This window comes from Hyalella azteca, unplaced genomic scaffold (genome assembly GCF_000764305.2).
Source record: "Hyalella azteca isolate HAZT.00-mixed unplaced genomic scaffold, Hazt_2.0.2 contig1316, whole genome shotgun sequence".
Lineage (NCBI taxonomy): Eukaryota > Metazoa > Arthropoda > Malacostraca > Amphipoda > Hyalellidae > Hyalella > Hyalella azteca.
In genome coordinates, this window is record NW_025931637.1 from 450,689 (window position 1) to 474,820 (window position 24,132).

Consider the following 24,132-nt stretch of genomic DNA (forward strand, 5'->3'; position numbering starts at 1 on the left):
TAAAAGTTGTAAAATCACATAACCTAGTGGCGTATTCATGCTGTGATGCTTGTAATAGGAAATCCTGATGGTAAATGAATCCCTTTATTCCCTTATAAACCCGTAGTCAGTTGTGTGTTTTTGTTTAGAATATTAACTTTGATAAATTTAGGGAAGCGCAATTGCGTTGATTGGAAACGATTTTTTTTGATGAATTTTATTTATTCTAATTTCCGCTATTTTTTATTTGAAGTGTATTTTTTATTAAAAGGATTCTTTTAGAGTCAATGCGATTTTCACTTTTTCTCGTGCTTGATGAATAACTTTTGAATAATAATTTTTCTATAATGCATTACTACTGCGTATAATTCATAAGCAACTCATTCTCAAGTGTGAATGACACCAAAAACTGCATGTACGCTTCGCAGGGCTAACATAACCGTTCTGCTCAGCCTCTTGAATAATATAAGTAGATTTTTTTAATGCTCGATAGATTCTGGCTAAAGTCATCAATAATTCCTGCACATAAAATATGTACGCATCTCATTCAACAATTGAATGTAACCTCGCCTTTTTTCAGCAATTGCGATACTCCTGAGTAGTTGAAGTTGGGTTCAGTATTGTATGATATATTTTGATTTGGTTGCCCTATCTCTGTATTTTTAAGAACAAATCGCTGCAAATGATACTGATTTTTAGTCTATATTCATTACAATGTGTAAATGTAATGCGAATCTAAGCTGACTTCAGCTTCACTTAATTAACTTGTGTAGCTTCTTTTCAGGGCTCATTTATTCCCTTGTAGCTTTTTTCTATTCTAAAAGATTTTCCCTGCTAGATTACAGAGCGGCATTACACCCACATTTCTGACTGAGCTAATGTAGGGAATCTTTATTAATGAAAAAAGGAATCTATTAATGCAAAAATTTACCATTGAACTTTTGAAACACGTGTTGCAGCAAACTCTGTCTACGGTGCTATGTGAAGCTTAACAAAAATGCTCTTAAGACGCTCAGTGAATACCGTACCAATAAAATTGAACCGCAACAATCGTAATGACATACGTAAATTAACGTCCGTTTCCTCTATATTTTCCTCTGCAGTCGACCAATCTTCTCCGATTGTGAGCATGATTTAACTGTATTGTGATGCAAACAAAATTACGTGGAATGTAGGGATGTTTTTGAATAAATTTTCACTGGTCTCTGCTGCTGGTGAACACGGCGTTCTAAAAGGCGTAGTGAAGACTCATTCCAGATTGGAGCGTAAAAAAATTCTACATTTGGCATGTAATTCATTGGTCTGAGTCCCGTAAAGGCTTCTGAGCGCTAACTGCATCACAATCTAAAACAAGTTTTGTGAGGTAAGTGAGGCGAGCTGCATGCAGGTTCTCTGCTATGAGTAGCCCACCGTCGGCTGCAGTAGAAATTCTGTATTCCAGGACTTAGTTATAAAAAGCGGAATTTTCTGTTGGAATATCAATAATGTTTAAGACTTTCGTTCGTTATAAACTATCCCCATGCATTGTACTAGATTATATGGGAATGATTGGCAGGATTGAATTTGTATTTGGACCACAATATGATTTTGCACCATTGTAAGAGACGTGAATATCCTGTATAAATGTAGACTTGTAATTAGCATTTTAGTGTTGTTTTAGTTGCGTGCATCCAAAGAGACATATTTTGAGATACTGTCCGCTTGAGGTCATAGAGTCCTCCATACATTTTTTCCTTCGATAGGTTTGGAGGGCGTGTGTAAAAACTGTCACTTAAATATTGTCCTTAACTTCAGAATATTAAAGGCTTAGTGACGTATCTCCTGAAGCAGCAGGTTCAACTATCGATGAAATAAACTTTCAGCCAAATGTTCGTTTATTAAATCATTAATAACTGTTGAACGTGGGGAAGTGAATAAGAAGGATGAATTGTGAATAAGAGTCCCGCTTCCTTGAAATATTTATCAGTGACTCCAAAATTTACACAATAAAACATGGGTTATGAGATAAATGGAATAGGTTATTAGACTAGCTTTACTAATGATTCTCGTGTACTGTTCATCAACTAAAACTGGAAATGTTTAAATTATAAATTGTGCAAATTCATGGAGTGCAGGGGGTTAGAACCAAAATTATATTGTTGTGTAAATATCTTAAACGAGCCGTGGACTGATGAAACGGGTTAAAGGTTCCCCCAAGGAGCCAAGTTTTCCCGTACTTCAGCCGTCGAAGGCTGCAAAAGAATTGATGTTCTAGGTATACATGGAAGGATGCATACATAGATAAATTCGTGACATTTTGTCCAAATATCGATGCACTGTTACTCGTTATGTGGGTCATCCTGACCCAGATGAGCCCAGAAAAAGAGTATTTCAGTATTACAGCCGCTGTTTACTCCCTGCGGTGCGTGGAAAATTATCACAGTTTTCGACAATAACTCGTAAATTTGTTCAAGCTTGGTTAGGAAAGCACGTCTCGTTACCATTGGGTGTCAATGAGAAACAATGCATCAGAAGTTAAGGAAGTTTTTAGTTGACAAATTCTATACTATAAAGTGAAAAACTTGTACAGTTTCAAACCAGTTCATAGGGAGCATCACAGGAAGGAACCTCTTTCAGAACCTACAGAGTTGGTGGGGATTAAAGATATAATAAGGACAAAAAGATCATACGAAATAATGTGATAATTAGGCATGTGCTCGATAATTTCAATATACAGAAGAACACATAATGCCACTAAACTTATGCATGTAAAATACAAGTTTTAACATTACTACCATCAAAAAATATATGTTTAGATGTAATTAAAGCTTAGGACTAAGTATAGTATAATAAAAGTTTCGTCTGTTGCTATAAACAATATAAATTAAACTAAGAAAGATCTTTCGTGATAATCAGATAGATAAAGTTAAATAAATTCACCTCGATCAAATAGCTAGTACGATTTATACCGGCCTAAAACTTACAAGATAGAGAAACAATAATGCCAATTCCACGTCTATTGGCGATGGTTGCAAGAAGTCAATTGAATATTAATTATCTTTCTACTCAAAAGATACAAAATGTTACCGTCGATTCGTTCTAGTTATCCTCTCCACTTCCTCTTGCTGCACATTATATGTCCCAGAACGGCTATTCGTTTTCACGCGAAATCTGCTCCCTCATATTTAGTTGAATGCAAGAGAAGAGACAGCGAAGTCCAATTTATGGTTTAAGCCTGTGAGAAATGGGAGATTTTGTTTTTTCCTTCACTGCCACGTCATCAATGAAATGACGTGGTAGCGGATGAATACACATCAAAATTACATAACTACTGCACTGGCAGTCGCTCGTCAAAAATTTTTTTTTACAAAAAAATAAACACAGCAAGTTTACTCACCCTCTTGATGAATTGCTTTAAAAATGAAAAACGAAGGATCCCACGCATAAGTTAGTTTAGTGGCCAAATGTTTAATAGCGCTTCAACTATTTAGCTATCTCGCACCGAAAGTCAAGATGAACATCACCATCGAGGTGGAAGGTCTCAATTATTCATCACCCACAAGGGGCGGAAGGTCTCAATTGTCCAGCCCGCTGAAGCTGGCTCGAAGGAAGCAGCGTTAGCATCTCAAAGAGACGAAGTGACAAGGAGGGACAGGTGAAAAGCAACAGAAACGAAGACACTTGAACAAGAGGTCGCTTACACGGGACGTCGGCCACCCGCACGAGAGAGACAGAGAAGGGAAATGCAAGGAATCCTACCTACATAACAACTTAACCCTACAACTGAGACCTACAGTCAGACACCGCGAGCCCAACGTTGGGGCGCTCAGGAACAATCCTCCTAGGAACGCGAAATCCCATAGGACTTCTGACGAGCACAGACACGCGTCAGAAGCGTCAGAAGTCCCCCCTGAGGGGTCCCACGCATAAAGCACAAGTTAAAACTGCGCAGAAACTAACAAGTCCTAATTCAGGAACACTTCCACACGACAATGATTTGACACATGAATTGTCCCCAATATTGTATATCAACATTATGATGGAAACTGGCTGCTATGTGCTCCAGGGACGAGTCTCGCTTCTGCCGCTGCATAATCAAAACTTGTGACCAATCCTGTTACGTAATCATAGATTGATTGTTGAGGATGAGCATGGCAACAAGTTCACTAACATTCTAAGAAACATTTTTATAGTTGTAGTTAGATAATCCAGTTGCCTTAACGTTAATGAGACACAAGTCGCCGCCTCCGATCTAAACGATCTATTTAATCAACCGAATTGAACGTGAACTTTCTAGTAATAGTTTCACACTATTAGTTGTTAATCAAAATTTACAATTGTATTTATGACCAGCACTATACGATTTGTATTTACGCGTAGCGAGTTAAGTGGAATATCTGTAGTGTCGTCTCATTTGTGATTGCCGGTACAGGTATTGTCCCATTCAAATATGCAAGATATTACCCGCTAGCAACCAAGTTTCCAGTCGATGCTCTTCACTGATTTGAACTCGGCAACTCGGATTTTCTTGGTGAAATCGCATTACTTGTGCCATTAAAGTGCACCTCGAGGGATCATTTGGCCTGCAGACGTCTGAGTGTGACGAAGGGCGGTCAGGAGGAGGGCGTGGAGGACGGCAGCGCGAAGCACTCCAGCAACATCGACGAGTTCTCGCGGAAGTTCGCCAGCGCCTTCGCCTTGTGTCTGCTCACGGTTGTTATTAATTGTAATTTAAAACAAAAAAACATCGTGAATCCAAGATGATTTGAGAGTAATGCTTGGGCAACCACTTACGGTAGTTCATCAATTGTTTTCTAATTCAAATATTGTTCTCTAATTTAAATTTCAGACACGATTTTCATATGGTTACTGTTAACGAAAATGGGCCAAACAGTTGGAAAAAAGAGCATTCAACTAACTGACGCAAAAGTATCATAGATTTGTGAAGCAACGGCGTTAAAATAATCCGGCCCTTTTGACTACGTGATTAACTCATATACATGGAAAATATTTCATCGATGTAAAGTAGTATCGCAACAATACATCTACAGGTTACTACTTAATTAACGTCATATCTAATCAGAATTTCAGGAAATTCGATTTTTGGGGAGTTGTTAGGCAAGAATTTTGTCTAGAGGCAATCAAGTTATTAGAATTAGTCTCCTTGGCGAATTTAAAGAGACCAGCGAGGCACTGACTTGAGCTGTTCGGGGGTGAGGGGTGGGAAGAGCTCCTTGGCTTCAGCAAACGACGCCCTGCAACAAATTGTCAATTTAGACTTCGAAAACCATGACAAGTACTAAGAATATAAGCCTATTGCGCAGCGTATAAATTATAAATCGATATAGTAATCGAAGCAGGCTGCCTACCAAAGGATTCACAGTTAATTACAAAGTGAAAATCAGGTATTCATCAGTTTCGTGTATTCGAATTTCAACGTTAAAATGTTTTAACCAAGCAGAATTAAAGCCAAACATCGCGCATCTGGCAGCCACGGTCTTATAGATTAGAACGTGAGCGGCAGCAGCGCTAAGCACAAGCATCGCGCACCTGGCAGCCTCTGTCATGTAGGGGCGTTAATGACAAGCATCGCGCACCTGGCAGCCTCTGTCATGTAGGGCGTTAATCACAAGCATCGCGCACCTGGCTGGCTCAGTCATGTAGGGCGTGAGCGGCAGCAGCAACGCCTCGATGTCGACGACGGCTTGCGTGGTGCCGTGTGTGCTGTACTCCGGCACGCAGCTCAGCAGCCGGCATACCTCCTCCCCCACGCCCTCCAGTACACGGCCCACCAACAGTGCCACCTCACCACTCCACACGCTCACCACCTGTTTATGATATATCATTTCTAACAGATGCATAGGAGGATAGGCCATTCAACCATAAATTCTGTACAAATTCTAAAAGCTTTACTTAGATTTCGATATTTGTTCAAGACTTATCTGAATTGAAATTCAAGCACAGGACTGAAAACACTTTTATACGAGTTTGTAGAAATGGGTTCATGCAGTAGGTTTGGAAAATTATTGGAATTTTTTTAGTTCCAACACATTTGGTTGCCTAAACGGTCACGAGGACTTTTAGTAATAGGCATGCCATAGCAGATCAATATGGACAGATATTTTTTAAAAACAGTCATTTAGTACTACGAACAAATACAGTAGCTATAAACCCGGGCAGAAGTAAACCTGGCCCAACAACATACACAAGTTGTGGCCAGGTAAAAGCACCTTACACGGAAATTTTTCCGAGTTTTAGAACCATGTTTACCACACCCGTATGTTTACATAATAGGTCTGTTGGGCTGAAAATAATTTTAGAATAATTGTATGCCAACAAGGCCAAAGAGCTCAGTTCTGATAAAATATTCGAATCAAGACCAGATGAAACAGTAATATTTGTCGTGAGATCAGATGGAACAAATGCCGTCATGAGAACAAAGGGCAATGAATGTAATTGCTAACATTGAGTGCAACTCACTTTAAGGACATACAAAATTATCGATGATCAATTAACATGTTTCTCTCCATACACTTCTACGGCAATCAAACCAGAAACAAAATTACCTATTCTAAGACCGGCATTGAAAATCTAAATCACAGCTGCACGAGTCGTCTTCGTAGAAATAAGAAACATGATTGGACCTCGGCCTGAACATGTGTGATGTTGAGTAGGATTACAGCACCTCGGCCTGAACATGTGTGATGTTGAGTAGGATTACAGCACCTCGGCCTGAACATGTGTGATGTTGAGTAGGATTACAGCACCTCGGCCTGAACATGTGTGATGTTGAGTAGGATTACAGCACCTCGGCCTGAACATGTGTGATGTTGAGTAGGATTTCCTTGACGTAGGCCCTGGCGTCGCTGGGAGGATGGTACACCTTGGACCAGTCAAAGCCGCCCAGATACATTGAGCGTTCGATGATACCTGTCAAAATAAAGAATATGTTCAATGCAACTATCTAAAATGAAGCTAAAATATTTTAGCCAAGTGTGACTCAAGAAACTAATGTCTATATTGTAATTCAGAACATATGTTTCTTCATTTAATTGGTTCGCTAGGAACTGAAGGAAAACAAGGAAACTCGCTCAGCCCTCAGTAGCACCAAAATATTTTGAGATTTGCCGCCATTTGCCAGTAGCAGGTACTATTTGCAATAGCAGGGAAAATGAGAGTGTCCAGCAAGAGATAGGAACATCCATCACGATTCAACAATATCCACCACAATGCAACAATATCCACCATGATGCAACAATATCCACCATGATGCAACAACATTCAACATGCCATAAAATTATTCACCGTGGCATTACAATATCCACCATGCCATAGCAATATACACCATGACGCAACAATATTCACCATGCAATTACACTATCCACCATGCTGTAACAATATCCACTACGCCACAACAATATCCACCACAATGCAACAATATCCACTACAATGTAACAATATCCACCACGATGCAGCAATATCCACCACGACGCAACAATATCCACCATGCTGCAACAATAACCACCACGACGCAACAATAACCACCACAATGCAACAATATCCACCATGATGCAAGAATATCCATCACGACGCAACAATATCCACCATGACGCAACAATATCCACCACAATGCAACAATATCCACCACAACGCAACAATATCCACCACAACGCAACAATATCCACCACAACGCAACAATATCCACCACGACGCAACAATAACCACCACGACGCAACAATAACCACCACGACGCAGCAATATCCACCACGACGCAACAATATCCACCACATGCAACAATATCCACCATGACGCAACAGTATCCACCATGCCGCAACAGTATCCACCATGCCGCAACAGTATCCACCACGACGCAACAATATCCACCGCGACGCAACAATATCCACCACAACGCAACAATATCCACCACAACGCAACAATATCCACCATGACACAACAATATCCACCACGACGAACCTATTTCCACCATGCCGAAACAGTATCCACGCACCAATGACAGGGTCGGAGCGCTCCTCCAGGTAGGCCTCCAGCAGGCGCTCCTGGAGCTCCACGTAGCTGCCGGCCGCCCTGTCGATGCCCTGCTGCACCTGCAGCACAAACATTCAATTTATTTCGCCAGATCGCTGACAAAACGTCAACAAAACCCATGTTGAAATTTGAACAGCCATTATATGTTCGCATTTTAGAACATCTTATTGTCGCACGGACCTACAATTTTTTCAACTCCTATATTTAAATAAGTAAGTATTTTAATGTTTTCACCATGTATTTATTATTAAATCCCATTTCTGCGACGCTATCTTGACACTCGCAGTAGAATGGTTATTAAATAATCTTTTCCTTAAGACTATGTTCATCTAAAATTTGTCTAGGTTAGATCAGTAAAAGTAACTGCAAATTAAGTGACACCCTTTTGGTGCTGTGGACTGTAATACTAAGCAAACAAACGTAGCTATAGAGGTAGAGATAAGCGCTCGCATCACCGTGGGGGTAACCGCATTACACAACAGCCAACAGGTTGTCCCGATGGTTCGGGCTCAAGCACGTTGGCGCGAAAGGCCTTCGATACCTCACGGAAGTGTTCTAGCTTTCACTCACATCGTCGGTCATCCCGGATACCTGGAAAGCCGGACGCGTCATCCCAATACCCAAACCAGGCAAGCCCACCGATCAAGGCACGTCTTATTGGCCGATCACTCTACTTTCGCCCGTTGCCAAGATCCACGAATCGGTGATCCTACCCGTGATTAACGAACATTTCCAGCCAAAACAACACCAGCATGGCTTTCGGAAAAATCACAGCACAACCACCGCACTACACTTGATTACACACCAAATCACGAAAGGACTGAATCAGCGCAAACCCGCCCACCGCACCGTCTTAGTCGCACTCGACTTGTCGAAAGCCTTCGACACGGTAGATCACGCCATCCTACTGCAAGACGTTTTCGATTCAACGCTACTATCGTTGATAAGACGCTGGCTGTGCAACTATCTGCGAGGTCGTCAATCGTTCGTCGAATTTCGGGGCGTCAAATCGAAAGCCCGAAAAATCAAACAAGGCGCCCACTCTGTTCAACCACTACCTTTCGAAACTGCCACCGCCGCCAGCCGGTATCAACATTATATCGTACGCCGACGATTGCACGATCTTGGCGACTGGGCCAGACGTTGCGGAGTTATGCACCAAAATCGAAGGCTATTTGACAATACTCCACGACTTTTTCACCACTAGAAACCTACAACTCTCAACCGAAAAATCGACCGCCACACTTTTCATGGCGTGGACGGCTGAAGTCAGACAAGAACTGAACGTATCCGTCGCCGGACGCCTAATCCCAACTGTCAAAAACCCCAAAATACTTGGCGTCATTTTCGACAACATGATGACGTTTTCCGCCCACGCCAACCACGTACGTACGTAACCGACTGCGATCCCGCAACAAAGTACTGAAATCGCTGGCCAGAAGCACAAGGGGCAAAGATAAAGAAACATTGCTGACCACGTACAGAGCCATCGGACGCAGTGTCACCAACTATGCTGCACCCATTTGGACGCCACAGTTGAGCTCGTCGAATTGGGCAACTCTACAATCAGCGTAGAACACCGCGTTGCGAGTCGTCACCGGTTGTCACCTCATGTCCGACATAGATCACCTGCATGCGGAAACGAAACTACTACCCGTCAAACAACACAACGACCTCCTGTCCCGTCAATACCTATTAGCGTGCCATCAACCCCAACACCCAAATCGGAACATCGTCACACAACCGCGACCGCCAAGAAATATCAGGAAAGATGTAACATCCTACTTGTACGAAATTGGTCAATACATACAAGTACTAAACGCCGACCACACACAATACAAACAATGCCTGATGAACATACACAGACGGGCAGTAGCAGACGGAATAGCCGGTTACAAGCCGAACGTGGTGCTCGGAGGCTACCCACCACCCTTCGCCGCGGAGGAACATCGGTTACCGCGCGCAACCAGGACCACTTCGGCCCAGCTACGGTCGGGATGGTGCCACCTGCTCAACAGCTATATGAGCCGAATCGACACCAACGTCAACAACGTATGTCCGAATTGTAGAATCGGCCCACACGACGTACAACATTTGTTCAACTGCCCGGCCAAGCCGACACAACTTTCAACACTCGATCTTTGGACGCAGCCAATCGATGTGGCGCGCTTCATCGGCCTCGGGACGGACTAGTGGTTGACGTTGCTACAACAACAACAACAGGTTGTGGGGTTAGCAACGCTAAGCACCCCTCCCTCACCTGGTCGTGAGGGTAGCAACGCTAAGCGCCCCTCCCTCACCTGGTCGTGAGGATATCCTATCCTGACGAGGGAGTCAGTGAGCCTCCTGAGGACCGTCTGCCTCATGTAGGCGCAGTTGCTGAGCGTCACGAGGATCTGTTTCTCGTAGCCGGGAGGCACCGTAGCTTCCTCTTCTGCAGCGCCTCCTGCAGCACTGGAGGGGTGGGGATTGGGTGCTGGGGCCACGTCATCGTCGGGGTCACTGAGGCACAACTGCTCCAGGGACTGTGGAACAATACAGAGGTAATACAAGAATTCGAATATATCATTATCGTGTGCGTTGTGTCTGTTAAAGCGAAAGATTTCTTCCTAACATGTAATGACGAACAGAAATACATTGTTGCAATTCGAAAAAATGGCTGTTATTATTATTTCAAAAAAATCTTGCTTGGATTTATGAATGCTGCATGGGGTTCAACAGTCGAAGTCATTTTATTAAAACAGTAAATGAACAGCCGAGAGTTCCACTGCGTAAGACAGTTCAAAAGATCAGCTGGTCCAGTACGACGAGCCATAGAAGTGTACTATTGTGAGTGTTTAACACTGGTAAACAGATCCCTACCTACCTGTGCAAAGGCAACCACGACGTTATGCAGGAGCGTGCTGAGGTTCCTTTGGACCTCCTCCAGGTGCAGTATGGGCGCCTCGTGTGCCCCACACTCCACCACCACCTCCTTCACCACCTGGCCCGCCTCCAGCACTACACTCTCGAACACGCTGGGCTGCAACGGCAACACAACGAAACGTGCAATTCTCGTAATTCTTAAAAAAACAAACGTGTTACACAAGCAAAATGAACACACATGATTCATTAGTGTATCAAACACACCAAGGAGACAAAGTCTACTGAATGCTTCCGTCACCTCGCGCGACAAAAACCACGATTCATCACAAAAATAATTACTTGATACAAAATTTACTAGTGCTTCAGCTACCGAGCTATCATGCATTCAAGGCCAAAAATAATTTTTCGCAATGAATGAAAAATTTCTCGATCACCAAAAAGTTTCCTACATTGAAAATCTGACAGTACAGTGGAAGTGGATTGTGCAAGTTCCAGTGGAAGATTTCGAATGGCAAGTGGTGGAAGATTTCGAATGGCAAGTTCCAGCCGACTAGCAATGTTAGTTTGAGTGAAACAAATAATTTTGTATGGATAGATAGAGAAGCACAGAGAAATGAACAGCGATGGAAAATGTGAAATGTAAGTCTCCAAGACAGTAGGTCGCTTGCTTGGTGTCTCAGTCCTTCGAACGATAGGCAATGAGAACGAAAGTGTATGTAATCTCACTTGCAAAACAGCTTAACGCCGAAACGGAAATTCGCAGTCACAACAGGTACCACGAGCTCTGAAGTGCGTTGCTCAAGAACATTTTCGCTGTAATCTGTAACTTGACAGAACATCGCAAGAGCTACAAGATACATCAGAGAACGCCCTTTCAAGATTCAATTCGTTTGATTCAAGTATGAATCGAATGAATATGAATACGAAAATCGCTTCGTAGAATAAAGAGAGCAACAATAATGAACAAGATTGACGCTGGGAGAGGAAATCCGTTGGGTGGTTTGTCAAAAAAAGTGACATATGAACTCAACATGGACCTGTGTATGATGCAATGGACTCACGAGCTGCGTGTACCCAGGGGCCGAAGGGTCATCAGGCTCCTCCAACACCCACTTTTCCCGCCAGTGGAGCTTCCTCACGTGCTCCACAGTTTGCTGAAATAGCCACTGCAGGCATTGCACTCTGAAATACAGTACATGGTATTGGCTTACATCAATCAGAAAAAAATTACTCAACTGAATGACAAATATAAATAAGGTATTCCCAAATATCCATTTGTTATAACAAAACACCGACATTTTTTTCTTTAGATGTTGCTGATATCGATCTCCATTACTTTAGTTAAAATAAGACAGAAATATTCATCTCTTTAGTGTAGCTGACGTATTTAGTAGGATAGCCTGATGAATGAATGAGTGATTTATAAGTGAAATTCAAGCATAATGAATAAGGAAGAAATGCACTGTAAATCACCTGAGCTCGAGCAGCAGTCCTGACACGATGTCAAGCGCGTCGTTAGGCAGATCCAGCGTCAGCAGCGACGAGTAACAACCGCGTACAAGTCTAATCACCTGCAATACAAGAAATATCTCAGGCTGCAAGATCAACGTAAAAACATTGTTACTACGATAAAATTATACAAAACATCATTTGATACACTTATATTTGAATAATCAGTCACCTGCAATGCTCTGGTGTAAGTCAAACCAATGAATTTTCTTTTGGTCTAATTTCTGGCCAAGAGCTAGCGTACCTGGGGCATCCAGGGGGTGATGAGGGTGATGGGCGTGTCGGGCCAGGTTCTGTAGTACTGCGAGAGGTCGCCATCTCTGGCCTCAAGAGGCACCGTCAGGCCCAAGATGGCGCCGCGCACCAGGTGCCCGTAGACGCTGATCACCTCCAGCAGCAGCGACTGCGCAGACATCGCGTGCAGCATTAGTGAGGCAGTCTGCACTCGTGACATGATGTAACTGATTGAGATGATGATTACGGTGATGATGTTAACGGTGATGATGATGTCAGTTGAGATGATGTTGTTAAACCTCATGAGGCTCTCACCTTGCAGTGAGGCTGTCTAGTAGGGTCCAACAGAGCCTCATGAGGCTCTCACCTTGCAGTGAGGCTGTCTAGTAGGGTCCAACAGAGCCTCATGAGGCTCTCACCTTGCAGTGAGGCTGTCTGGTAGGGTCCAACACAGCCTCATGAGGCTCTTACCTTGCAGTGAGGCTGTCTAGTAGGGTCCAGCACAGCCTCATGAGGCTCTCACCTTACAGTGAGGCTGTCTGGTAGGGTCCAACACAGCTTCATGAGGCAGCAGTTCCCCTCCAAAGTACGCCTGACTGAGGCGCCAGAGGTCAGGGAAGTTTTCGCTCAGCACGTCGCACAGAGCCTCTACAAACAGCACGCGCACCGGCGCACTGCTCTACAAATATTAAAATTACTCTAACTATCACAAATAAATCAACTATTAGAGTTGCTACATCTATTACATTTACTATAACAATCACAATAACTATAACAATTACTAAAACCATCGCAATTACTATATCTATCCCAATTGCTATTGAACTAACGCAGAGCACCAGTAGTCATTCACCAGATTTTATTCATAACTTGTTTCTACTCCAAAATGAGCGTCCTATGACAATCCTATGATAATATTTCAGACAAATATGTTGATGTTACTCGACTCCTTATCGGCTCAGAACTAGCAGCTAACCTGATGATTATATAATTATTAGTCTCATGATGATTATATAATTATCAGTCTGAAAGCATGCTGGCACTATGTTTCAAATCATCAATTGAGTTAAATCATAACAAGAATTTGAAATAAAGGTTTCAAGACGAGTGCTACTGCGAGCAACTCTCGAGTTCTAACGGCACATTAAGCGCCTCATTTTCTTTATTGAAAGCTGCACCAAGATTATGTCCAGACGCACAAAGTTACAATGCTGGGTTCCAACCTAATTTATTTAATATATCAAAAGCTTGTGGTCCTGGATTAACAACGACTTGTTTAATGACAGGCCATGTTAAACAGACTAAATAGTAAGTGATCTATATATAGTGATCTATGTTTAGGCTCATAATTTCATTGAATACAAATGCAACACGCATGACAAAGTAAAAAATATAACTCAGTAGGTACTCACTGCAGTGAGTGACAGAGAGCGCATTTTCTCGTCGACGAAAACTTGAGGTCACGGACGGACGGACAGACGGACATGGCGAGTACAATAGTGCATTTTTTCCATAAATGAAAAAATGTGCTAAAAATGTGTTAAAAAATTATTTTTTAAAGACAACACTTTTGAAGAATCCAGTGTCTCCAATGTTACACATGGAAAATGAATTTCTAATTTTATTTTCGAATATTAAAGATCAATTTTTAAATTAATTTTTTTAAATTAAAATTAAAAAAAATTGAATTTTCAAGAATCATCTATTCTGTCAATTGATTCAAGCATTGTCTCCGACTTTACGCAAGTGTGCAAAATTTGAGATCGATTAGACAGGTAAAGTGTGTTTAATATAGATTATAAGATTTGTAGCAGACAGACAAACAAACAATCAAACAAACAAGAAGTGAAGTTAAAGAGAAGTGTTGTAAGATACTGCAATGCGTTAGAATAATTAAATTGTTGAGCTCTCGCTTTAAAAAATTATTGATGCAAAAAATTTCCAGTTAAGGGCGGCTCAAAAGCCAGTTAGTTAATGGCAACAAGCTGCAGCACAAGTCACCTAGCACAAGAGAGGCTCATAAGCCTGGTAGTTAATGGCAACAAGCTGCAGCACAAGTCACCTAGCACAAGAGAGGCTCATAAGCCTGGTAGTTAATGGCATCAAGCTGCAGCAAAAGTCACCTAGCACAAGAGACAGGTAGTTAATGGCGTCAAGCTGCAGCAAAAGTCACCTAGCACAAGAGAGGCTCAAAAGCCAGTTAGTTAATGGCGTCAAGCTGCAGCACAAGTCATCTAGCACAAGAGAGGCTCAAAAGCCAGTTAGTTAATGGCGTCAAGCTGCAGCACAAGTCACCTGATAGTCGCCCAACGTAGACGTCATAATCCTGTTGTACTTGGCAGCGGGAGTCGAACCTCCAGCAGTCGTTGCACTGCCTCCTGTTGGCCATCACATGTCATTAGATTTACTGTGATCTAAGGCGTATGAAACGAGCAACAAACATTTCTGTGAAACGCATTCTATGGCCTATTAAATTCAATCGTAATTCAAAAACCTTATAACTTTTTGCAGGCTTTGCAAAGCAAGGATTTACTAACGGTCACGCCATTTTGATTGCGTAATACATCGAAAAACAGAACTATACCTTATTTTCAAGACAGCAACGTGAAAGAAAGAAGCAGCATTAACTTTCTGGTAAAATCAGCTGCAATAAAACTAAATGATATTTTAAGCATACACGACAATCCATGAATCTGTGAGATTCCACAGATGATCTAGAACTTGCTTTGCAATCAGGTACTTTGCCAAGTGTATTTATTGACACTTAATAATTGATTTACGATTTTTAATGAAAAATTTAAACTCCCTAAATCATCAAAAACAATAGCAACAAAACCATGCAAATGAACTTTTTTTTTAATTTAAACTGCAGCAAAAAAAAAAAAAAAAAAACAGGTAGTATGCAACGAGGAAAAATTGTCTCGTCACCGCTTAAACAAAATGTTAACTGGAAAAATGTTGCTAGGATAAAAGGTTTGCAGGGACAAAATGGTTGCTGAGGTTAATGCTTGCAAGGACAAAATGGTATCTGGGACAAACTGTTTGCTGGGACAAATGGTTGCAGGGACTAGAAATCGACTGGGAAAGAATGGTTGCAGGGACTAGAAATCGACTGGGAAAGAATGGTTGCAGGAACAAAATGATGTCGTGGACGAAATGGTTACAGGGACAAGTATAGGACAAGTATGGCTGGCACAAGTGTAGGATAAGGGAGCGGCAGGAGCGACAAGATGAGCGCACCGTGGTCCCCGACGCTGCCGTGGTCGCGGTCTGCGAGCTCGCGGGCGAGGTTAACGTCCCGCGTGGCGTGCAGCTGAGACAGCAGGTGTGACTGCCGACTCAGCAGCGACTCCCACGCGGGGTCCCCGCTGCTTTCAAGATGTTGAAGGTTCCTGCAAAGTCAAATCTGCTTTAAAACTCACATTCAGTCTTCAAAACTTCACTTCGGGATAATAATATTGTAAAGATTTATGAAATATTTATTTATAGGCAAATGCTCCGACTCACAAGTGGATTGAGTATTAATAGTCATTATTAATTATATTAATTACAGTTCACTTCAAAACAAAGATAAAAATAATACCTATGCGTTTAAAAATTACTTTTTAGAGACAACACTTCTTAAGAACCCAGCGTCTCCAATGTTACACATGTACAATGGATTTATAATTTTATTATCAAATTTTACCAAAAATTAATTTTCAAATTTTATTTTTAAATTAAAAAAAAATTTCAAAATGATTTATTCTGTTAAGTGATTCATGTATTGCCTCCAACTTTACGCAAATGTGGTACATTTCAGATCGATTGGACAGGTAGAAGTGTTTTAAATATCGATTATAAGATTTGTAGCAGACAGACAAACAAACAAGAAGAAGTGAAATTAAAGAGAAGTGTTGTAAAAATAATTAGACAAAACTAAGCAGGTGCTGCTCGTGGTATCTGTACTAATCATAATAGGTTATTAGCATTGTACAAGTTGAATAACTTTGCACGAAGATTGTTTGTAGAATGTATGCCAACCTGATTATCGTCTTATGATACTCGAGGGGCGCGGGTACTTAGCGTATGTGGAAGCTGTAATAATTTGGCTTCTAGTAAAAGGATGTGAGCCTCACCTGATTTCTTGCGATGATTGAAGGGCGCAGAGAGTTGCATATGTAAAGGCTTTACTAATTTAGCTCCCAATTAAAGAATATACTCCTACCTGATTATTTTCTTGTGATGCTCGAGAGGTGCGGGTAGTTTACGCAGCTGCTGCCATAGCACCTCGCGCAACTGGTCAATGCGACGCTCAACCTCGGCGCTGAACTGCTGGAACAGCGGCACGTGAGTGTCGCCAAAGAGGCTTTTGGCGCGCGCGTAGTCGTTGATGATGACGTCGTAATTCCCTTCTGCCATGTTGCGCTCGATTGACACTGGCAGGTACAGCAGGAAGCGGAATCTGTGAACAACAAAACCTCGGTGAACACATGGGGCGAGAATAGCAGGAAATGGGATCTGTGTACAAGAAAACTCGGTGAACACATGGAGGCAAAAACAGCAGGAAATGGGTACTGTGAACAACAAAACTTGGTGAACACAAGGAGGCAAAAACAGCAGGAAATGGGTACTGTGAACAACAAAACTCAGTGAACACAAGGGGCGAGAACAGCAGGAAATGGGTACTGTCAACAACAAAACCTCGGTGAACACATGGAGGCAAAAACAGCAGTAGGTGGGTTCTGTGAACAACAAAAACCTGGTGAATACATGGGGCGAGAAAAGAAGGAAGCGGAACCTGTGAACAACAATACTGGGTGAACACAAGGGGCGAGAACATACAAAATTGGGTCTGTGAACAATACTGTATTACTACAACAGAAGAGATTAGCAGAAAGTAGAAGTTAGAACAATGATACTCGGTGAACACCTCAGGGGTTAACAGAATGAAGTAGGGTTTGTGTCAGCATGATATTTACCAGCACCCCAATTAACTCAAAGGATATAAACACTGATAAAAATTATCTGCAAAAACAACAACAAAGCAGGAATTTTTGTAGCTACATGCTTGAAGATAGGAAAAGATTAAAAAATATAATATGTAAATCCAATATCAAAAGCAATATCAATTATTCTACAGCTGACCTGTGGAGAACATTGAGCGCATTGCGCGTGCTGTCCGCCTTATCTTTTCGTTGCAAAACGTCTTCAAACAGCTGGTCTGCTTCCTTCTTGCAGTCTGCAATCAACAAAAACTTCTCAATAAAAATATTTAATGATCAATAATGAAGTTAGTAATTATGGATGGAATATATTAGCAAAAACTAAACCTATGAATTATCAAAGTTCATGTCCTTAAATACCCATGTGTCGCAACTGCATCACAGCATTCCGTTGCAAAATATAAGATAATTTTACCGCCTGAAACATTGAATAACAGCAAGATATCTTAATTATGCCAATTAACAGTAAAACAACCTTGAAGACACTATTATTAATGTCTCTTGTCATGCAAATAATGGGCTATGCTTGTATACAATAATGAAATAACAGGTAATATTAACACTCACTAGCAATAGCAGAATTGAGGGTGTCGATGCTGACGCGCATATCAGCGGCGTCACTCTCAACCAGGGTCTTGAGCTCGAGTAGGGTGTCGAGCTGCTCAAGCACAGACCCGACATTGGCCTTCAGGAAAGAAATTTGACCTTCTTTTTGGGAATTGACTTTACGTTCTAGGTGCTGCAGGCCCGCCTTGAGATCAAGGAAGCCCGTGGCGCGGTGATGCTCCAGTAGGAACCAGGCAGGATTGAAGGAGCTGGAGGAGAGGTCGCCATTCTGGCCAGGAAAAAGAGAAGGCAGGTCCGCATCCAGTTCTGTTGACCTGAGAAAACGGAAAATTCACGTTCTAGACTTAAATTCTGTAACCATGAGAGCAAAGTTCAGGTTACATTACAGAATAATTTGTTTAGTTCTGATAACTAATGAAATGTTGCGAATGATTGTAGTTAGACTACAATGAACTATAAATGAAATGGAAATTTGTACCCACTGATATTACTCGAGCAACACAGAGCTTGCAAGCGTAGCTGCAAACTCAAATAACGGTGTATAATTCAAATTTATAGAAGAATTCAAAGATCAGCTTAGAGATAGCAAAGTACATGAAAAATGAAATGACACGTATTTACCAAAATAACACAGAGATGCTTGGAAATTCATAATTCATTGTGTAAAATAACATGGTGAATTTATTAGCTAAGTAGCTAAATTCAAATATCTTAATTCAGAAAATGCATGTACAATGATGAAGATTTAAACCTGTTTTAAAATTCTTTGACTACAAGCAGCCTACTTGCCTATTAAGGCCGGATAGGTAGATAGGTAGTCAAATAATCATGTTATCTATTGAGGGTTGATATAACCTCATTGATCAACTTAGTTGAAAAGTTGTGTACTTGAACGAAAATATTATGAAAACACACAGCCAAAATAATTGCAAACATGGATAAGACACCAGGCAAACAAAAAAAAACTTAGCAACATAAAATTGAGGAACACAAATACAAAACTGCACCACAAGATTTATCCAGCCCAAAGCCTACTGCAAGACCAATGCTCAATGTCAGAATAGAATTTCATATGGAACTTGCAATCAAGTGCACAGGCAATCTACCGCCAGGATCACCAATGGCTTTTTTATTATTTCCAGGTTACAGTGACTGACTAGCAGGAGTTTTAAATGAGTTGTAAATGTACACAGAGAAGTAAATGTGTGATATAACAATGACACAAATAAATGGATACAATATAGAAATTGAATAATAATAAGAAGTACATTTTTTTAATTTTTCATACACCAAGTCTAATTAAATGTAGACTTGAATGTTTATTCAACCTTGTTGCTAAGTGGTTAAGAATCAGTGAAATTTTTAGATTGTCTTAACAAAAAGCTCAATTTTCTCTTTTAATACTGTTGAAATTTGATCATTATCCCCAATTCAAGCAGAACTGAACAACAGGACTCACGTGTTGCCTTCAACAGAGAGTCCAAGAGGATCCTCGTGCAGGATGGGGCCAGGGGACAAGGGGCGCTGCCGACCAAAAGACAGCTGTAGGATTATAGATTCATCCACCCACACTGCTGACTCTTTCACAGCACTCAGCACCTCTTGGTACCCTGGGTGATGAATACATTAATAATTTCATGAATTACGGTATCAATGCTGTGGGAAAATATTTCCATTCATCGTGTTACCTTGGGTGATGAATACATTAATAATTTCATGAATTACGGTATTAATGCTGTGGGAAATATTTCCATTTATTGTGCAATGAATAGCCAGTTTCCTACTTGAGATCCTAACAAATCTCAAATTCCTACAGTGAAATTTGCATGGGTGAATTATTGAATGTGCACTATTAGATTACCTATATAATAAAATTTTGCAAAGTTATTAAGTTCAGCTGAGCATTTGAAGACAAAATATGATAGACAACAATATATTTTAATACCCAGCAAACTACCACAGCTAACATGAGATGAGAGATAGCTAAGAAACCTTTAGTTTTAAAGTGTCCTGAAATTTTTGCATTCTTGGTTATAAGATGCAGCTCACACCCCAAGGCAATTATTGACATATGTTTATAAATTTCTAAACACTTTATTTGGAATGACTTCAATTTTATACTAGATAAATAATACATAAGAAATAAACAAACATGTACCTCTAAACTGAACAGTGGAAGACCCTCTTCCTCCAGATGAGGTTATGATGATAACATCTCCTTTGCCAATGCCTCCACCACTTCGAGCTATAACTTTTGTGGTTGACTTCCATTCTGCTGTGAGCAAGCAGTCCACTCCACAGATGATCACACCTTTGAAATATAAAAAAAAATCAAGTTATTATCACATATTATCTAACTGCAGAGTTCAAGCTAGATGCAATGAAGGCATAGTATCATGCAGATGAAAAACGACTAAGAAATTATGTTTACCTACATGAATTCTACAATTCAATTGGTTGATTACATTTAAGGCTTTAATGGCTAATTTAATTGGAGATGTTTCTGAGCATTTTACACTCAAACGGAATGACTTTTCATAGAAAATTGAATAGTTTTCAGATGTAAAAGAGGTACTCCATAAATTCTATGTTATGCTGAGATTAATGTCAATAAACTTTGCAATTTCAATGCAACCAATCTTATATTCAATGAGCCCTATAATTCAAGGCAAAAGTATGCTGCACATTAATCTGTAACATGGATAGCAATGAAGCCTTCCATGAACACAAATGAAAATTGACCAACAATTTCATGGTGATGAGAAAATCTTACTACTAAATTATGTCACTATTATAACAGTCACTGTGAACAAGCTAAAAACCATGAGCCATTAAGTTGCCTAGCTCAATCTAGTTAAATTTTTTAGAAGTTTATATATATAGAGGCATTGACTGAATAGTTGTAATATGATTACAAATTCTTCAAATACATATTAAATTAATCTAGCTTTTACTTTAAACAATATCTTTGAAATCTTACAAATTGATTTATATATACACATATTAAAAATATGGTTATACTGAATAAAAGCCAAATTCTTTCCATTCAAGAGATATTGCTCAAAAATTGGTCATTGATGAAAGGGAAACGAGTGTTGCTGGCAAAATTTGATAGTAAATTTTATAAAAGCCTAAAAATTCATAATAATGGGGCTGCGGGGCATGAGCAATGTAAAACATCAATATTTATCTGAATCTTCCAACATGTCAAGTGGAAATTCATGATCATCATCAGCTTTTACTCAAAGTTGAATAAAATTTCACAGATTAAATTAGACAAAGCCTCTTCATCAAAATGCTCAAAACTTACCAATTAGGTCTTCTGGATGTGTTCCCAAATTTTCCCCTCTGATGGTGACTTTGGTGCCTGGAACTCCTTCTATAGGAGACAAGCCAGTGACAGTGGGTACTCCTCCACCAACCATTTCACTTGTCTTGCAATAGATCCTTTAGTCAAAAGATTAGATGCTTCTTCACACTACATTTGGCTGAGAATCTAAACAGTGACAAAACATCTAAAATTTCACAAACACTAGGATAAAAATAGGATTATCAGCTGTTCAATAAGGAATAATAACTAAAACATTGAAAGATTTTGTCCACAGAAAATAATCATATACTAGAAAAAATTTTCATCTAAGTTGCAGCAGGATTCTTGAATGGACCTAAAGAGTGTAAAGACAACACTAAATAGCAATAGTAGACAATGATTTTATTCATAGCTCCCATTAGCAGCTTATCTCGTTATGCAAAATAGAATTGTATGCACTATGCAGCTGTGGAATAAATATATTTTCCAAGCTATAACCAGATCTCTCCAGACGATTTTTGAGCTGCAATATCTGCTAACATCAATGACACAAAAGTTGCCACTGAGCATCTACTTCACATACCTTGCTACTCTTCAGTAAAAACCATATATTCTTGGACACAATTATAATTTTTAGTGTTTGATTGCCACACAATCACTAAGAAGGTTTCTTGGTTATGTTAGAAAGTTGAGGCTCAGTTTTGTTAGCAAAATATTAGGTATCCTTTGAAAGCTGGAACATAAGCAACACGACAAAGTTAGTAGCATTGATGGTAGATGAATTACCTCCAAACTACTTCTTAACAAATGCACACAGTCAAACAGTGACTCAGTAAGATTATAAAATTATTGAAAATATGCAACTTTGCAGCTGTGAAATTTCAGTACTAAGATATAATTGCCCAATCTTATATATATGAATTATTTTACTGTATATACTTATTGTATTCACTCTACTCTCTACTATGTATATGTGCTGAGCACTGAGCAGCTGAAGTCAACCTTTGTCCCAGTTTAGGTTAAGCCACATATATTAATCTACACTTTAACAGTTAATTGGCATCAAGCAGATCCTGGCAAGGAATATTTGTGATATCCTGATTTCCTGAGCTATGACCCAGGGTGAAGAGGGTGCAAGCAGCATTGCCAAGATACGGATTTTTAGCCCAAAGCATTGCCAGCCATTTTCTAGATCCGTTGCTGGGTAATTCTTAATAAGAAAGGGCTGCAAGCCACTTTGATTGTATATCCCTTACTCTCCAGGCACCGCAACACTTACACACATTGCAACTGATTTCCGGACAAGCTTCACTGCATCCTGATCCATCCAGCGTACTGGGAACCTTACTGCGTGCACTTGCTGTCTTTTAAGATTTGCAATTTTGCAGTCATTTCTAAAATGCATTAATTTCAATCAAAATGTGCCAGAAAGATCTTCAGAAGGCGTATATTTTGCTGCTGATGCGTTGCCAAATATCTTTTGATATTCACCCACTTTCTGCACCCTCACTACCCTGGGCTAGGTGCTAGGACATTATGTCAATTATCACAGGAGTTCGAAAGATTGAAAATTCCTGCTGGAAAAATGATCTCCTATATAATTATCAACCAAAATAAATGACTAATTCTCAAAATTTCAAAGTTATGAACACCATCAAACGGGGTAAAAAGGGAGAGTTTTGAGCTTTTTTTGTTAATAACTTCTTACCATGAAATATTTCAGAAACAAGTTTAGGCTCATTTTATAGCTCTTTGTGAGGGCTATTCAATGGCATCTTCAGAAAATCCATATGCTATTTGTAAGGTGCCAGACGCAAAATAAAACCGTCCCGATTTACCCCTGGGAATGGGGTAATCTGGGACACTTGCAATAAAAGTTAAATTTAAAAGGTTTGAAGCATGCAGAGTGTACTCATCCATTACTAACAGTACTCTGAAGTCCTCTTCTTTTATTGTAGATGATGTAGATGTAAAATAAATGACATTTTCTGTGATTTTTACTTGTTTTTATTTTATTGATATTATATTACCATATTCATTAATTACCGTATTATTAATGTGCTATTACTGTATCCATGGACATGCCATTGAGCATTGACAACGACTTTAATCACTGCAAGCTTCATATCAGCAGCCATGTAGCATTTCTTCTGTATCTGTAAGCTTACGGGATGGTTTGTAATTTCACACAATTTTAATCAAGTCAAGTGATTTCACTATAACAAAAAAGATTGTGAAAAACATACCTGAAACAGGAAATAATGTTTTAGTGACAACCATATGTTTTAGAGAAACGAATCATAGTTTAGGTCAATTACTTTTAATTCTATGATGCCCGGTGCACAATTCTATATACAGCAATCCCTTGATTAGCACGGTTTTGAATACCGCGGTTTTGATTAACGCGGAAAAAAAAATTGCGACCTACCCTTAATCTACGCGGTGCCAGTTTTGATTAGCGCAACTTTTTTTTTCACAATGCATCATTTTCCCGCCTCTAGCCAGAGGTGTTACGTTCGTAACAAAAGTGTTACTTTTTGCTTATTAGATCTTATGTTGTTACTTTTGTTACGACTTTTGGAAAAATTTGCCAAATGTTGTTACTTTATGAATTTCAGCCAATAATTCTTTAAATAAGGTCCCGTTCCGTAGGCACTC

The 24,132-nt window shown here is 40.1% G+C and overlaps 1 protein-coding gene across 1 annotated transcript; it reads right to left on the bottom strand.

The window, feature by feature from the left end:
- Window positions 1-3,851: 3,851 nt before the first annotated feature.
- Window positions 3,852-21,703, bottom strand: LOC108682830 (exocyst complex component 2). Its single transcript, XM_047882330.1, has 19 exons — window positions 21,475-21,703; window positions 20,323-20,475; window positions 19,624-19,774; window positions 18,165-18,478; window positions 17,740-17,833; window positions 16,820-17,056; window positions 15,853-16,004; window positions 14,908-14,990; window positions 13,136-13,291; window positions 12,623-12,781; window positions 12,343-12,440; window positions 11,931-12,051; window positions 10,871-11,026; window positions 10,305-10,529; window positions 7,967-8,063; window positions 6,767-6,888; window positions 5,602-5,786; window positions 5,157-5,213; window positions 3,852-4,662 (listed from the first exon to the last, which is right to left on the bottom strand). The coding sequence occupies exons 1-19, from the start codon at window positions 21,587-21,589 to the stop codon at window positions 4,572-4,574; spliced, it is 2,766 nt and encodes a 921-aa protein (XP_047738286.1). The 5' UTR covers window positions 21,590-21,703; the 3' UTR covers window positions 3,852-4,571.
- Between the last annotated feature and the right edge of the window lie 2,429 nt (window positions 21,704-24,132).